The sequence below is a fragment of the Heterocephalus glaber genome, unplaced genomic scaffold, assembly GCF_053883595.1.
Source record: "Heterocephalus glaber isolate CG9 unplaced genomic scaffold, H.glaber_assembly_v1.0 deba00001004, whole genome shotgun sequence".
NCBI lineage: Eukaryota > Metazoa > Chordata > Mammalia > Rodentia > Bathyergidae > Heterocephalus > Heterocephalus glaber.
The window spans coordinates 8,407,317-8,424,358 of record NW_028258179.1 but is presented as its reverse complement, the minus strand read 5'-3'; the positions used below and the strand labels follow the sequence as shown (position 1 = coordinate 8,424,358).

Sequence of the window (17,042 nt, the reverse complement as noted above, 5' to 3'; positions counted from 1 at the left end):
GGGACTCCAGGAGGAGCAGGGGCCTTGCACCGCTCAGTCCTTCCTCCCAGCCCTGCCCCAGATATACACCTGCACTCGACTCCTTCCGCCCGCTCCACGTCCACGTCCACAGTACAGGACAGCAGCTTTCCCTACTAAGCGGTGCACTCTCTCCCTGCTGCGTATTCTGCAGCCCCGGCTTGGGCCTCTGTTCCCCCCGTTGCTCCAGGACAGGACACTTCAGCCAAAATCAGAGGAAAGGCTCGGGCTGCAGATCACCAGGGGCCAGTCAGCAGGTCTGACACTCCAGGCGGACGAGGAAGGGGATTCTGGAAGCAGCAGAGAGCTCTTGGTTGCTAGGACATCTGAGGTGTGAGGACAAGAGGCTCCGCCCAGAGACAGCAGACTCCAGAGGTGCCTCAGGGGGCTGGGGCAGTGGAGACTCTGTGCCCTGAGCCTGTGAGGAGACTGGAAAAGCCCCCCAAAGGATTCGGGCTGGGGACCCTAGATTCTGTGCAGTGTTCATGCTCCCCTGCACCGTCTGCACCCCAGTGTGGGAGGAAACAGCTGAGGGCCCACCATGGCGACAGTGGTGTGAAAGCAGAAAGGGCTGGAGCCGGCACCCACAGTCCCATGCCCAGGGAGGGCAGAAGGAGCCGCATGAACACGCTGACTTGGGAGGCCTGGGTGAGGACCAGCAGGCAGCAGACATCGCAGCGTCAGCGTGGACAGACGACCACCACGGACCCCTCACCCCTGCACTGTGGGCAACTCACCCAGAAGCCCAGGGGATGAGGGGACCCACACTGACTGCACAGGGCCCTCGGAACAGGAAGATGCATCTGCTGCACACTGGGGCCTGGAAAGTTGCCCTACTTGTGGGGACTGTCGGGGGGCATGTTTCTGTCTGACCTTGGACCACCCGAAGCCTCAGAGCCCACGCAGGGGCCAGCTGTCACTGTATGGCCTGGAGAGGGTTCTAGTGGCCTCTTGTGTCCACAGCTTCATTTTCTGTGTCTTCGGTTACCCAGTCTGAAAATACTACCTGGACAATTCTAGAAATAGTTCATAAATTTTAAATAATATCATGTGTTCTGCAGTATTAGCTATCACTGATTTCTCACTGGGCCTAGTTTATAAACTAATACCTCTACACAGGACAAATTGTGCCTAAGGGTCAGTTCTTCCCAAGGCTCCAGGCATCCACTGGAGGCCTTGGGACAGGACAAGTGGTAACCACTCTAAGTGCCTAATTGAGAAGTCTGCACAGGAAGAGTTGCCTCAGAAGTCCTGGAGAAAGAGAGGGAGAGCCGGCAAACCACAGGCCCTCGGCTTCCAAGGCTGCCGTGCGGGCTCCTGGAATCGCTGGGGTGACGCAGACTCCCCCGGACGGCCACGCTGCCGCACCTGTACCTGGCTCCATCGCTGTCCCCAGACACATCAGCGCCTGGACCTCTCCGTGTGAAACAAAGGAGCCACCGTTCCCGCTCCCACGGTTCTGTCCTCGCTGAGCCCTTGGGATTCTCTTTCTCGTCATGCTTTTCTGCACAGGGATCCATCCCCAGCCTGCGCATGCCCGTGTATCTGCCTGTTACCACCATGCCTGCCAAGCACGCTTTCAAAACAGGACGGACACCGTTTTAGGAAACAAAACAATCTTTATTAAAAAAAATAACTTACAAATTGAGAGAACTCTCTATTTGTCTTGGGCACAGATTTGCAGTCTGGAACAGTCTTGTTTAAAGGTAACTTTAGAATACTATTAATGTTACAAACTGCACTGTGGGCAGTTTTCCTTCCACATCCTGTGTTGGTGCAAAGCACCACACAGATATTAAACTACTGTAAATAGAACATTCGCACCAACACTGGCATGTACTTATATATATATTTATATATCTTTTCAGATCTGCTAACAATAAATGTTGTCACCCTTAGTCAAGACTGAAGTCAAACTAACCCTAAAACTACAGCGATCTGGATATGTCAGCATTATAACCTCCCATACAATATTTAAAATATATTTTAACTTTTCAAATACACTTATAAGGTACACCAATAGTGAGAAAATAAAGTCTGAAAACTTAAATACAAGTCACTATATAAAACCCAACAGGACGCAGACGGCTCTGCTGTACAGAGGCCCAGCTGAGCCCGTCTTGAAGCTGGCTTCATGCACAGCACAGCGCTGTTTGTTTCCCGCTCACTGCAAAACTGTCAAAGCGCTCAGCCGGGCGACAGCTGCGTTGGCGAGAGAGGATACGCAATGTCATGCCTCTTCTCTCTGCGTCACTCAAGCATCAAACCCAAAGCAACTTTGCTCTCCTCAAGAAACCAGGCAGCCCGATGCCCCAGTCACAACAAGCACACACGTCCCCAAGCCTCTGCAGGGCAGCTCACTTGGTGCTTTGCTCCAATGCGGAGTACTCCGTCTCTGACACTCGGGAGGCGTCGATGAGCTTGGTGAGGCCAGTCTTGGCCGAGTACTTGAAAATGAAGGCCTTCATCAGCTCATACCTGTAGTTGCGGTTGATGAAGCTGTAGAGCACGGGGTTGACGCAGCAGTGCACCAGCGACAGGCACTGTGTGATGTGCAGGGCCGTGAAGAGCGCGTTCTCCAGCTGGCAGGTGAAGGGGATGTAGTGTAAGATGGAGAAGATGTCCAGCAGCACCACAATGTGGTAGGGCAGCCAGCACACGAGGAAGACCAGCACGTAGGAGAAGATGATCTTCCGGCTGCTGTGCTTCTCCTGGTCGCCGGACGCCGAGATGGCTCTGGCGAGCAGGAAGTAGAAGACAGCGATGATGGAGAATGGAACGGCAAAGCCCAGGATGACAGAGACCAGCTCCATGCCAATGAGCCATTCCTTGATGCTGTGCTCGGGGTAGAAGGACCGGCAGTAAGTCTCGTTGTTGGAAGCAGACGTGACGGTCTTCAGGTAGTAGGTGTCGGGCAGGGACACGCAGAAGGCCAGCAGCCACACCAGGATGCAGACGATGCGCCGCAGCATCTTCTTCTTGCAGCTCGGGGTGTTGGTGAAGTAGGTGATGGAGAGGTAGCGGTCCACGCTCATGCACGTGAGGAAGAAGATGCTGCCGAAGAGGTTGATGGAGAAGATAAGGTGCGCGACCTTGCACGTGAGCTCGCCCATGGGCCACTGGTTGTGCTGCACGAGGCTGACCACCCAGACCGGGATGGTGATGACCACCCACAGGTCCGCGATGGCCAGGTTCAAGAGGTAGCAGTGCGCGTCGTAGCCTGTGGTCTTGGCCTGGATGTTCGCCCAGACCACCACGGAGTTGGCGATCATGCCGACGACGAAGATGAAGATGTAGAGGAAAGAGAGCGTGTAGAGCAGCATGCTCTTGTTGGGCATGACGGGGCACTGCAGCGTGTCCACCATGATGCAGTCGCTGCTGTTGCACGGCCAGCTGATGTCCGAGTAGTTCCCTGGCTCCGAGTCGTCAAAGAGATGCAGATCCATGGTCTGGAAGGGGCGGCTGAGCGACCTACAGCAAAACCACACAGGAAAGCTGGAAGAGAAAAGGCACTTCATCAGAAAAAGTTCCAGCCAGAATGCTCCTCCAAGGCCCTGCCAGGGCTCAGCTGTTTCGCTTTAGCTCTGTGGTGTCTTCACAAAGAAAGGGGTGAGAAAACAGGCCAAACAGAACTGTGTGGTACAAAATTAAACCCACCCAGAGCCTAATCCACTTGGTGCTGGCCACCGAGAGAAGCGGTGTTTGTTTTCTGCATCTTTTCATGGCTGTGTTCTCAACACATCGACAGCCCGGCTGTGCCCTGGGTGTGAAATCAACACAGCACTCAAGCCAAAGAAACGTCAGACAGCGCAGCCTGGGCTGGAGCAAGGCTGCTGGGCTGCCGGTTCTCAGCAGGGCCCAGGGGGTCATTTCACAACTTCCCCAGCATGAGGGCAGGTCTACGCCTAGTACATGCGTGCACCAGTGTCCTGCTGCAGTGCCTTAACCAGAGCATCTCAGCCCTTCTTCAAATCTGCATTTAAAATATGACTCTGCACCTTCTACCTTTCCACGGGATTCACTCGCAGAGCTGAGTCTTCTGCTGACCTCAGCTTGTGGTCACGAGGCCCCTCAAAATAGGGCCATCGAGTGTGGAAGGCCCTTCTGCCCGACTGCACCCCAAACCTGCAGACTTGGGATTTGAATGTGATTTTCTGCTGAAGCTAACCAGCCAGCTGCCTCAAGCTCCAGGTGCTCACCTAGTCTTCCGTTCCTTTATTTGCTCAAGAATAATGAGTGCCAAGACCCAAAGCACAGAAGAAACCACCACCTGCTGCATTTCCGGAGGGCTCACACGTCTGCCGACTCTCTTCTCTGCAGACCTGACATGAGGCCCACACACTCGGCTCTCACCAATTCACATCCAGCCAGGGTTCAGTTGCAGGTGCCATGGGACAGGGGGGCAACTTCTCCACAGACACTCAGGAGTTGCCAGGACCTGTCTCCCACTGTCCCTAGTCCACTAGATGGCCCTGAAGTCCCTGCAGTCCTGTGTCAGCTGCCACCCCTGGCCAGAGCCCCCTGCACGACTGTGACAGCCATTGTCGGGGATCCAGTTAGCTGGTGGTCCTCCACCTCTCACGTCACAGTGACAGCTGATGCAGAGTCCAGCTTAATAGCCGAGGTCCCCAAAAGCAGACACCAGCTTCTTCTTACAGAACGCTTTGGAGGCCCCTGGGTCAGAGCCCGACAGCCATGCCAACAGTGGGAGAAGCCACAGCAGGAAAAACAGCAGTCGCAAGCTCAGACATTCTCAGGTCAGAATCCTGGCTCCTCTACTCGTTAGTGTTTAACTTGAGACTAACTAGTTAACGCTCGGGGTCTGCTGCCCGGGACAGCAGTACCTCTCAGACTTGCCTCAGAACAAAGGGCACAACACAGAATCTGCCGGCAGACAGTAGACACTCAGTGAAACTTCACCTGCCAAGCCCAGAGAATGCTGGGCATTCTCCAGCCGGAAATGATCAGTTTTCCCCTTCGGCAAAAAGGCACAGCCTCCCAGGAATCTGCCACATTGCACAATGGCTGAGTAACAAGCATCCCAGCAGAGGTGAGGCTCTTGGGGCTCACAGGACTGGGAGCCGGGTCGGTTTCTCCTCTGGGACAACTCGGACAGAATCTCCCTCGGGGCAGGCCAGGCCGAGGGGCCCTCCTGTGCCCTACTGGCTTTGGTGTCTGCTGGGGCTGAGGAAAGCCCCAGCCCTCCATGGTGCCACCTCCCCTCGGGCTTGGAAAGCCCTCAGTGGTGGGGCTGCTGACCACGGAGCCAGGAAGCCTGGCCCTGCGCAGTCACCCGGCCAGAGGACTCCAAACACACGGCCGAGACCTGTGCCACCTCACCCAGCAGCCCAGGAGGGCACCAGGGAGCGGCAGGCTGGAGTGTGGGGAGGAAGCAAGCTCCAAGCAGCAGACGCTGACCCGGCCTAACACACAGCTCTGAGGGCTCTGAAGGACACAGGTCTGACAGGCTGCCGGGGACGCCTTCCAGCACTCAGCTTCCCTGACGGCCCAGGCTGCCTGGAAGTTGCCACTGCCACCTCCTTGGTCACCAAGCAGCCTGGCACTGCTCTGCACCCCGCATCGGGTACTCTGCCTTGGCCTCTGCCCTGCTCCGTGGATCCTGCTGTGTGGGACGCAGCTCAGTGTACAGAGCACTTTCTGCTCATGACCCATGGAAACTTAACCCACTGGACAGCAGAGGAACTCAAATGGGAGTCAAGTCACTGCCCCTCAGCCCAGCAGCCGAGGTCTGTGATAGGGACAGAGGTGGCCATAGGTCCTGGGCCCAAAAGCCAGAACTGATTCTTCAACAGCCTGGACTTGGGTTCAAATCCTGCCCACCACACTCGCCACACCTGGGAAACCCCAGACCCACTATGTCTCCGTGTGTAGGAAGGACGACCCCATGCAGGGGTACAGAGTGAGTGGACACTGCCTCTCACGGTGACAGAGCACCTGCTAGGTCCTCCACTGTCTCCACAGAACCAACCCTGAATCTTACACCACGCAGGCTGCCGGGCCAAAGTGGGCAGCAGGGAGGGCTTGGGGACCCTGACTCGGTCCCTGGGCCTCTGTCTCTGTGCTCTGGACAAAGAACGTTTAATTTCCTGACTCCTGTCCCCAGAGTCACAAGCAGACAGCCACTGGTCCCCACGTCCTTCTCTCCCATGGGAGGCACCCTGGGAAATGCCCGGCAGGGGTGCAGCTGCTCCTGCCCACAGCTGCAGGAAGGCCAGAGCCAGGAGGCCCTGTGTGGTCACTGACCCCATGCACCAGTCAGTGGATGAGGCCAGCAGCCACACCCTGGCCTTCGCCCCCTTCCCAGGCCTGCGTGGATCACTCCCTGCACCCCGAGGATGGCATCCACAGGCAGAGGCGGACCAGATGCTCAAGAGAAAGCAGACTCAGCGGTGCCCTGACCTCCACCCTGTGGGGAGCTCAGGAAAGCAAAAAACCAAGGACACTGCACGCGGCCCAGCCTGTGGTTATCTGGGTACTTTTCACGCACCACACTGTGGAGAGGAACGAGGGCTCTTTCCAGAAAGGAGAGCGCTACTGGACCGCCCGTCCTGGCTCAGCTCGGGAGGTGCCCTGTCCTATGGCTGTGGGCACCAGGGGCTTCTGTCACCTAAGGCCACTCCGGCTCCCAGTCCAGCACTGGAGCAAAGACTGTCCCCAACCCACTGCTTGGATGCATCTGAGTTCCTGGCAGAAACAAAAGTGTGACTGGGTAACCAGGGGATCCACCCAGGTCTGGGCTCTCTGACAGCCGCCGCTCCCCACATCTGCCCCGCGCTCCCCTCCAGGTGTACAGACAGCGCCCTAGGCTGGATGACAGGGCCACTTCCGATCACCAAGGATATCGCTCACCCGCTGCCTGGACCAACCCCAGCTCCATCTAGCCCTGTTGCTCCCAGCCATAGGAGAGGTCAGATGTAACCCCGTGCACAATCGTGTACCTCGAGGAGAAGACACCACTCAAGGTAGAAGGCCTTTGCATAAGGGATTCCGGGAGGAGGCAAAAGAGGCTCAGAATAAAGGATTTTTCTAGTTCTGGGAGTTTACAAGTCCACACATTTCCCCTCTCGAACTCGCATGTGTCCAAATATACATGCAAGGTATTTACTGAAGCAGTATTTATGAGGATCAAAAATTGCCAAGAACACAAATGCCCATGGACAGAGGAATGGCTCAATAAAGTACGGTGGGTATATCCGCTGTCTGGAATATTACACAGAGGTAAGGAGAGGGGGAGAACCGCTTTTGTGAACAAGGAAATTCAGGACACACTATGATGTGAACAGCACTGCAGACACACACACAATCCAACCCCACTGACACAGGATAAAAAGCAAAACTCTGTGCAGTTTTCTATGCAGAGACTCATGCATGAGACACAGAAAAAGACCTGCAATAACTGACTGCAACAGTGTGGGCAGGGGAGTAGAACAAGGGTGCACAGGGAGAGCTGCGGTCTTGACTCCATAAATGCCTGAGGTGTTTGGAGTTTGACATCAAGAGTTACGTAAATTTTAAGAGGGCGGAATGACCCGCAAAACAATAAAACTTCATGCTCTGTTTTCTGAGAACAGAACTCAGTGGAGGCCGGTTTGTCTCCCTCGCCCCTTCCCTTACTGTCTGGCCCCTCAAGTCCTGTCTGACAGAGCCACTTGTTTCCTTGTTATTGTTGTTGCATTGCTGGGGATTGGACTCGGGGCCTTCACACGGAGCTGCACCCTCAGCTCTTTTTTAAATTGTTTATTTTGAGACAGGGTCTCCCTAAATTGCTGAGTTGCCCAGGTTGGGCTCAAACTTGAAATCCTCCTGCCTCTGCCTCCCAGAGTGCAGGATCACAGGTGTGCACCACCATGCTCGACTCAGGACTCACTTTTTAAATGACCTCACCCTCCATCCACGTCTGCGGTGACAAGAGGCGATGCTGCCATGGCCTGGGGTATCCGTAGCCACTGTCCAGCCCTCCCGTGGCCCTCATCTGGAAAAGGCCTCATCTGCCACTCCCTGGCCCAACGGTGCCCAGGCCCCTGGTGTCCCGCAGAGGACTCTGGGAGTGTGCCTCCACTCCTGAGACTCCCATGCAGAGACAGAGCCTCTTTAGCGGCTGAGGACTCAGCTGCCTGTGAAATTCAGCTGCACCCGCAGGGTCCGGCTGAGCTTACAGTGCCTGGGGAGCAGCACTGAGGTCCGAAGCCTCCCAGAGCAGAGGCTCCGCGGGCAGCAGCCTGGCCTGCAGTCCCCAAGTGCCCGCCTGTTCCGCTCCTTCGAGAGGCTTCGGGCCGGGTGTCCAGGTCCCATTCACCAGCACTGCCGCCGCCTCCCATCTCAGAGGAGGAGGCTCCCGCTACGTGCTCCCATGCTCCCGCTTGGCCACCTGCGGCCCTAGGTGTGCCCTGAACCCCACTCCGCAGGTCTCTGTAGCCTCTCCCGTCTCCACTCTGCTGCTACTCAACCTGCACCTCCCACTGCCTATGTCTCACTTATGTATGTATTTTGAAGTCCTGGGGATTGGACCTAGGGTCTCAAGTATGCCAGGCAAGTGCTCTGCCACCGAGCCACGTCCTACACCTTTCCACTTGACGTTGAGATAGCATCTCACAGTGTAGCCCAGGCAGCCCTCAAATGTAGGATCCTCCTGCCTTAGCCTCCCCAGTAGCTGAGGTTACAGGTACCCCCAGGACAGTCGGCTCCTGCTCATCCTCGTGAACCCAGCCCAGCAAAGGGACCTGGCACAAAGGAGCTGCTGGATGAAATCTGTGGTTCATCGAAGCCAGGGACTCAGCCATGGAGGGTCTGATGCCTGGAAGAAACTCTTAGGGATTCCCCCCAGCTGGTGTTTGGGGGCCCAGCTCTGGGGAAGGCAACAGTGACCAACCGGGGTCACCAGGCTAGGAATCAGGGTCCACAAAGGCCCACAGCCTGCCGGGCCTCCAAGGTGGTGCAGGGCAGGGACTTCCACCGAGGTGGCCCAGGGCCCCCTTCAGAGGGGTATCCGGAAGGATGCTCCCTCACAGGAGAGCCCCCCAGTCTGGCTGAGAGGAGATCCCCACCCAGCTGGAGGGAAGGCTGGGTGTGGCAGGGCAGGGAGGCAGCCTGGCCCTGTCTGTGGGAGCCATGGGGATCGATGAGGCTGCGGCTCTGGGGCAGAGGGCACTCTGAGGACAGAGGTGATGCAGACACCCAGAAGGCCTGGCCAGGGGCTCTGGGCCAGGAGGAGACCTGACTGCTGCTCCAGGGACACAGATAAGATAACAGCCAGGCCTGGGGTGCTGGAACCAGCTCTGAAGCCGGGGGCCCTCCAGTCCTGTACCAGCGTCTGCAGCTTTGTCTCCTGTGTCCCACAGCAGAACTTCCCAGGGAGACGCAGCGCTGTCCTGAGACAAGAGCAGGCTGCCTGCCGTGGCAGTCACTGTCCCTGCTGCACACCTGGAAACCAGGGCAGGGCGGTTATGGGTCCAGTGGCTAGGACGGAGCCCTCTGCATCTTTACCTTCTCCGGAGACCTTGGCTGGCAGAGCCCACACTCTGGTTCCTTCATGACCACCAAGACGGGACAAGGGCACATCGTGAAGTTTTCTGCTGTTTGTGGATGTTTAATCAGTTCTGCATTCGATCTACTTGGGTCCCAGCCAACGTGGTGAGGAGCCCAAAGACATACTGGGCAGGCTCTCTGGGGCCACTGCTCAGCGTGACCTCGGAGCAGCAAGCTGTGCCCCGGTGCCAGGCGAAAGGAAAACAATATAGGCTTATTTTATGCATGTTAGGGACACTTTTGAATTATCTGAGAACTTAAAGCATAATGAGAACATAGAGAGAGGAGAATGCACACCCCGATGCTGAACCAGGCCACCCATTCCCACGGCCTGGCAGGGTGAACTGAAGGCACCTCCAGAAACCTGATCCGCCCCATTGTGCTCAGCTGCCTGCAGGAGCAAGGCTGTGCCCAGCAGAGCGGATCCAGGACTCCTGGTCACAAAGGCGGCTGTCTGGGGCGGCCCAGTGTAATCAGAGCCCATTCCCACCCAGCTTAGGACTGGGGTGAGGCAGGAGATCAGCCAGCAAGGAGAGCTCTTCACATTTTCGCTCAGGGAGACACGATGTGGTTTCTACATGAGCGCGCTGCAGACTCAGGCCCCTCCCACAAAACTGAGGGGCGAATCCTGGAAGCTGTCTGGGACAAGAAGACGCAAGCTGTCTATCTGGGTGAGGCGGCCTTCATTCAAATCGCAATCTCCCACACTGCCCAGGGCTCCTTATCTGTCCCTTCCCCCACAAGGGTTCAAGGCCACCTAAGACAGACGCAGGAGCATCTGGGACAGAACATACACAGCTTCCGAACCTATAGACTTGTCATGGTGAAATCACTCCACCCCGGGTGACTTTGGTAACCAAGCCGCAATGGTTGGTTTGGGTGTCTTTTTTTTTTTCCATTCCAAATCAGTAGTAGTAAGAAAAGCATCAAATATTCCCTGCAGAAAAGCATGAAGTATTCAAAATCCGGGACGCACCTCCCAGTCCTGACCTGTCCCTTTTTCTTTCTTTAGGGTGCTTATGTTCATTAGAATAGAGACCGGCACTATTCTTCCCTTTTGTGGACTTTTAAACTACTTGTCATGAGACAGTCTTTGGTTTCCTTCTAAATTACACCTACACGCATATAAGCCACCTTAATACTATTCCTGTTCTTTGGAGTAAAAGTACGCATCTCAGTTGCCTGATTTAAAAGCACAAATGCCTTCAGGCCCCAAATTCCATTCATGTTCTATAAAATCTCTGCTGAAAATCTAAAGATCTGAAACCTTCCAGGGCTTTTTCTCTCTCCTGGGCTACTCTTAAGGTTCACAAAATGCTGGCCCAAGAGCCTCGGGTCTGAGTAACTTCCACCAACTTCCCCAGTGTTGACTTGAAAACAGGAGCTCCCTGCCCAAACCCACCACACAAAAAAGCCACTGTTCTAATTAAGTAGGGGTTTTATGTGTGTTTTTTTTCTTTCATCCAGAAAGCCTATACTTGGGCTGTTCTGGGCCTGATTAGAAATCATAATACCTTCTCAACTCTCCAAGGACTTGCTGTTCATACAGGATAAGCTCGCTTCCAAAGCCCTCGCTCAGTTAAGCATGTGCTTAAAGTTTTTGGAACTTCTGAAAAATGATGACTGCAATCCTCGCTCCTCTACAAAAAAAAGTCTGATGGGCAGCAAAACACAGCATCTCCCCTTCCTCCCTGGCAGCTCCTGGGGCCGCAGCTGAGCTGGGTAGGGCTGTGGGCATTCAGGTGTTTATGGCACAGCCAGGAAAAGAGCAAAGTGCTCAGGCCGGAGCCCCCAGCGCAGCTTGGCCCTGGAGCAAGGCTTTGCCTTGAGCTGAGCAGCACTCCGAGGGAAGGAAGACCCGCCGCCTCCATTCAGACCCACAGAAAGGCCAGGCACAAAACCAGCAGCCCCGCTTGCCTTGCTAGGCGCACTCCGCATTTTCCTGGACCAAATAAAGGGACACAAAGGCGGCATCTGTGTTTTCAGGGAAAAGAAGAAAGTCGTCACACTGTGGCCCTGCAGACTGAAGTTTCAGAGGATGACACGGCCCCAGCTACCTTCAAAGGGCTGTAAACCACTGCAGGAGACTTGCTCCTGCTTCGGGAAAACTAATTAATCCTGTTGTGGACAAATGAAAGGAGAGAGAGAGAGAGAGAGAGAGAGAGAGAGAGAGAGAGAGAGAGAGAGAGAGAGAGAGAGAGAGTGGGGAAAGAAAGAGGAAGGGAGGGAGGAGAGAGGAAAGGAACAAGGGACAGGGAGAGAGACAGCCAGTCTGACTTTTACAGCTTCTCTTCTCCCTGGAAGTTCCAAGTCCTGGAATCCACCCACCCCTGACCTCACTGTTAGTCCCAGCCACCCTCTGACTCCTCCTGCCTGCTGACAAAACTGACCAAAGTTCTCGTTTTACCTGAAGAGTTCACTTCAGTATACTCAAATTCCAAAACACCAGAGTGTGCTTTCCTCCCACCGACTGAAGTTGGACCTAACACTTTCTAAGAGAACAATTAATACTCAAATTGGTCTCTCGAGGATGCAATCAGGGGACCAAAGGCTGGGTTTGTATTTAACATTCACATTTATAGCTTCCCTGCTACAGGCTCCGATAATCCCCCAAGTGCCGACTTCAAGTACATACTGGATTCACAGAGAGTCTCAGACCAGTTTTCTGGACTTAAAGATGCCTCTGGAATTAGCCATGCACAGTCAGTTCTATCAGTTTCCCAGCTGATACCCTAAGCAGCACAGGTAAATGGCAGGGCCGAGGTCGCCCCTGTGCCCACGCGGGGTGGGCAGAACACAGTCTGCTCAAGCAGTTCTCGCAGTTGCCCCACTTTCTGGACAGCCCGAGAACCCACAGCAGGACTCACACCAGACTCTAAAATCCAACAGATCACGTAGAAATCGCACTCCGCGAGTGACTTAAGAAAACTTTGCCTTTGCTTTCTGCAGAGAGGAGTGAAGCCCCAGGTCAGCAGAAGCGTTTTGCAAGGACAGGCAAGGCACCATGCAGCCAACCCAGCGTTGGATGGGAAGGGGTCGGAGCAGGCGCCGGAGCCCTTCGGCCGCCTGTGCTTACCTCGGGCGAGCGGAGGAGCGGCTGCAGTGCCTTCCCAGCTGGGAGCTCGCTCCCTGAGCGCAGAGCGGTTTGCAGCGACTGAGCGCCCCAGCTGCAGACTCGCGTTATATACACTGCAGGAAGTCGCCACTAGGTGGCAGCTTTGTCCCCCTCTCATCTCTCCTCCCCTGCACGCCCTTCCCCCACACGCCGCGGGGACGCGCCCACGCGCACGCACGCCCCCGGCTGCAGCCTCCGCCTCCCCGCGCGCAGGGCGCGCTCCAGGGAAACGCGGTCTCCCGTCCTGCGCAGTCTAATGAGGACCACGAGGTCTAGACCCCATGGGGGAAATGTCGGCAGGATAAAAACTGAAAGAAATCCCAGTGCTTTGGAAAATCATCAAATATTTATCTGGTCTCAGGTATATCTTTAATAATCCCATTAACACCAGGAGTTCCTTTGAATGTCTCTAGCTCTGGGGAAGACTTTGCTCCCAAGACAAATTACCCTGAGCTTCAGAACGTCGGTGTGGATTTATTAAACCTGCATCTTCTTTCCTAATTCCTCCAAAGCAGAAGTTACTGTTTTGGTACAAGCAATTAATCTGCACCGCACCATATAACTCAGAAATGGGGGAAATCGTCTTTATAATAGATGCTAATAGATTTTATCTGAATACTTTTATTTGCAAAGGTCTTAGGTACAAAACCCTTGAGAATCTATCCAGATGGTGTTCGAAGCGGTGCCCGGTGCCAGGCCAGACAGGGTCAGGGCCAATCAGTGTCTTGATTATACCCTCCGGGGTGCGTTTAGCAAACACTCTATTTATTATCATTATCATTGTTGTTGTTGTTGTTGTTGTTGTTGTCTACACGCTTATCTGGGAGCACATTGCCAAAGGTCTGTTCAGTAGGAAACTCAGCCTTAATGTCATATCCATCCCTAAGGCTCCCCCTAGTAAAATGAGCCGTAAAACCTGACCCACTCCCTCACTTTTCACCCCCAAGTATTGACCCCAGCGCGGTGCAGCGCCGGCTTTCCTTTTGCTGCCTGGTCCTCCTGGATTTCAGGATATTCCAAGCGGCTGCGGAGGCGTGCACACTTTCTCCTGCCCTGAGCTTTTGGGGTCTCTGGTTACCCTAACAGGGGACAGGGGAGCGCTGAATTGGGAGGCTGCGGGGTCAGAGCCTCACGAGGCTGGTGGAGAACGGTCCTTAACAAAAGAAATATTTTGTTTAGTAAAAGCTTTGGAGTTTTCTCCAGGCCCCGAGCAGAATCCGCGCGGGGACGGCGGCGGCGATGAAAGACACCTGCTTCCCGGGGCCACCAATGGGGTCCGCGGCCGGCCTTGCCCCCGGTTCTCGAGGCCGCTCGCAGGCACCGCAGGCCCGGCCACGTCGCCAAGCACCCGAAGGCTCCCCGTGCTTTTATCCCAGGGACGGGGCTTCTGAGCTGGGAAGTGCGGGGAGTTCAGCACCAAGCCTGCCCGGGTCTGGCTGGCTGTGCCGGGGCTCAGGCCTGCTCTTCGCACCGGGCCGCGGGGGCGCAAGGTCGGAACTCCCCCGGGGGCCTGATTCGGCTCCGAAAGAGAGATGCGCTACCCCTAATGAAAAGCTGCACCCAAGAGAAATCTGTGCCGGGCTGCAGTTGCTAGTGTGGAGGAAGGGAAACCGCAAAGCAGTTTAAAAATAGAAAAATCTCACTTCACTTAGGGTGTCTGCAGCCCGCACCCCCCCCCCCGCCCTCCACCCGGGCTCCCCCTGCACCCAGAACCCAGCACCCAGCCCTGGCCCTCACCCAACCTGCAGCCCCAGGCCTGGCCGCCTCACACCAGCCCTGCCTCGGCTGCCAGGTGACCCTAACCCTAACCCTAACCCAACCCTGCCCTGCAGCACACCCTGCCCCGCCCCGCCCCGCCCCAGCCCCTGCCCCCGCCCCTGCCCCAGCCCAGCCCCCATCGGGCCAGCCTTCACCCTACCCGCCTCACGATTCCATCTGAGGGTCCTCACCCTCCAGCTGCCCCGCGCCCGCCCCCTCACAGGTGGGCACACAGCAGCGTTGCGGAGGGCCCCCACCAGCCCTGCTGGACCCCTGGGCTGGGGCTGCTCCCGGGGGAGGGGCTGGGCGCCCTGCCCTGGGCCTCCCCATTCCCCAGAAAGTAGTCCTGGGGAGAAATGAGAGGAGGGGTTAGAAACCTCCCTGCAGGCCCACTGCGCTAGGCAGCCTCATGGTCCAGTGCGCAGGGCCGGAGCCCCTGCACCTAGGCGGGCGGTGTCCCCCAGTGGTCCGACCCTGTGCCCCTTCCGGGAGAAGGGACCTAGACGTGAGGCCTGAGCCTACCCGGAAGTGATCGGGCTCAACGGCGTGTACGGTGTCTCCTCAGGCAGCTCAGCTCTTGAGAGTATTAGCTTCCTGTCTCTAACAATCCCAGCAGGACCCCATTCTTGGCTAGTGTCCCTCGGGATCACAGGAGAGGGTGCGCAGGAAGAGCACCTCTAAGGCACCCTGAGCAGCTCAGTCTTCCACCTCTGGGTCCCAGCTCGTGACAACAGCACTTTTTAAGGGACACAGGAGAACTTAAGCTGCGGCTTGCAACGTTTTAGGAACTCTGGTGTCCTTCAGAGAGGACCACAGAGAAACCATGGCTGTGTGAGCACTCACTGCTAGCCTCTCTGTTAAGCCTGCGTTCTATCATTTAATCTTCACGGCAGCCTTAACAGGCGGCACTATTTTTGACCCACTTTTGTAACTAGGACATGAAGAGAGCAGGTTACCGGTCGAAGGAAAGCTCTGCGTGTTTACATGCAACTTTATGCTCGTGTGTCTTAGGTTGCTTCCCTAAAAGCAGACCCTAGGGTAAGAATTCAGGGCAGCTGGTTGATGAAGGGTGGGCTCCTGGAAAGGGGGTGAGGAGGGGAGAGAACGCAATCCAGAGTGCGCTGTCTGGTGAGGTCTGGGCCCAGCCGGCTCTGCCTTGGCTCTCCCCTCACCTGCTGCATGATCTCAACGCAGTGTGCAAGGCACTTCGGGAACCTAGGTCAACCCAAGGCCCCCGAGAGCAGCAGCCCTGGTGTGCCGGCGCCAGGCTTCTGTGGCGTCAAGTGTCTCCATGTTGACCCAAAGAAGAGACCTCCGATGCGCAGACCAGTGCCTTCCCACCACAGGCCCTCTGCTCCTCACGCTCTCTCACCCTGGAGCGCCCCTCCCACTGACTGCTGTGCGGCTGCCTTCCCCTTATTCCGATGCAGCCTGAAATATAATCTCTTTAGGAAAAATGACTTAACACCCTGGCCACAGTGCCTTCCCCTCCCAGCCCCGCTGTCACTATTCTGTTCTCTGCTCCGTGCTTATCAGCATCCAGAGCTGTCATCGATCTGGCTTCTCCCCACTTGCGGTGAATCGATGCAGGCCGAGCACTGCTACCGTGTTCAGTGCAGTACCCGGGTGCACACTGTGCCGGCCAAGTAAATTCGATCTCAAGGAGTCAACTGAGACAAACCTCGCTTCTGAATCAGGTTCCCCAAACCCCACCGTTCTCCCGGGATCTTCATCCTGGAAATGGGCCAGGGGACAGTTAAGAGCGGGCTTGAAGTAAATATTTTAGGAAAACTTTAAACACCCACGTTGAAAATGTGCAAAATACTTCACACAGAGGGCTGGTCAGATGGCGAATACACACATGAGCAGGCGCCACCCTCCTTAGCCGTCAGCAAAACACGGGTCCCAAGGCTACACCCCCCCACACCCTCCAGAAAGAGGCAGTGACAGCGCTGAAGGTCAGCAAAGAAAGGGGGCTGCCGGACTCCGGGACTCCAGTGCTCTCGAGCTGTGTGTGGCGAAAGACAACCACTGCGTTTCCTTTTTAAATCCCCAGTTCCTTATGGTCCAAAACACGGTTTCCCTGCATGGGCCTAGCAGAAGCTCGGAGCTTGTAATGAGTAACAGCTCACACCTCGGTGAACTGAGGTACCTGGCAGTGGAGGTGTGAATAGCCACAACCACTTTGACAGTGCAGATATTGCCCGTTTAATGACCATCTGCTTAACGACTGCTTGGACTTACAACCAATCCAGGGGCGCTGTTTGTGTTTACACCCCACCGCTGGGACTTACAACCTTTTTTTTTAGTACAGTTCTGTACATCTTGTTTCTAGAGCCTCAGTGGGGTTTTTTTGTACAGTACCTCTTGTTTATATGGTACTGTAATTTTTGCTGATTGCACTGTACATTACAATACTAATTTTATGTTCTGTTATACATTACACTACTGCATGTAAGCGTTATGCAGTGAAAGCAAAATCATCAAGCTGGGCTCTCCTTTGACCATTTCTTTGTTCTGAATATTGTAATTTACAATTCCTCATTCAGCGACCAATTCATTTAATGGCCTAGTTGCAGGAACAGATCTGGGCCATTAAATGAGT

The 17,042-nt window shown here is 55.5% G+C and overlaps 1 protein-coding gene across 2 annotated transcripts; it reads right to left on the bottom strand.

Moving 5' to 3' along the window:
- Positions 1 to 1,617: 1,617 nt before the first annotated feature.
- On the bottom strand, positions 1,618 to 12,822 carry Ackr3 (atypical chemokine receptor 3). Of its 2 annotated transcripts, XM_021247394.2 has the most exons (3): positions 12,641 to 12,711; positions 9,523 to 9,739; positions 1,618 to 3,513 (listed from the first exon to the last, which is right to left on the bottom strand). In XM_021247394.2, the coding sequence occupies exon 3, from the start codon at positions 3,462 to 3,464 to the stop codon at positions 2,376 to 2,378; it is 1,089 nt and encodes a 362-aa protein (XP_021103053.1). In that variant the 5' UTR covers positions 3,465 to 3,513; positions 9,523 to 9,739; positions 12,641 to 12,711; the 3' UTR covers positions 1,618 to 2,375. The 2 variants fall into 2 exon arrangements, with proteins under 2 accessions (XP_021103053.1, XP_004868439.1); XM_004868382.3 differs by lacking the exon at positions 9,523 to 9,739 and having other exon boundaries at positions 12,641 to 12,822.
- Between the last annotated feature and the right edge of the window lie 4,220 nt (positions 12,823 to 17,042).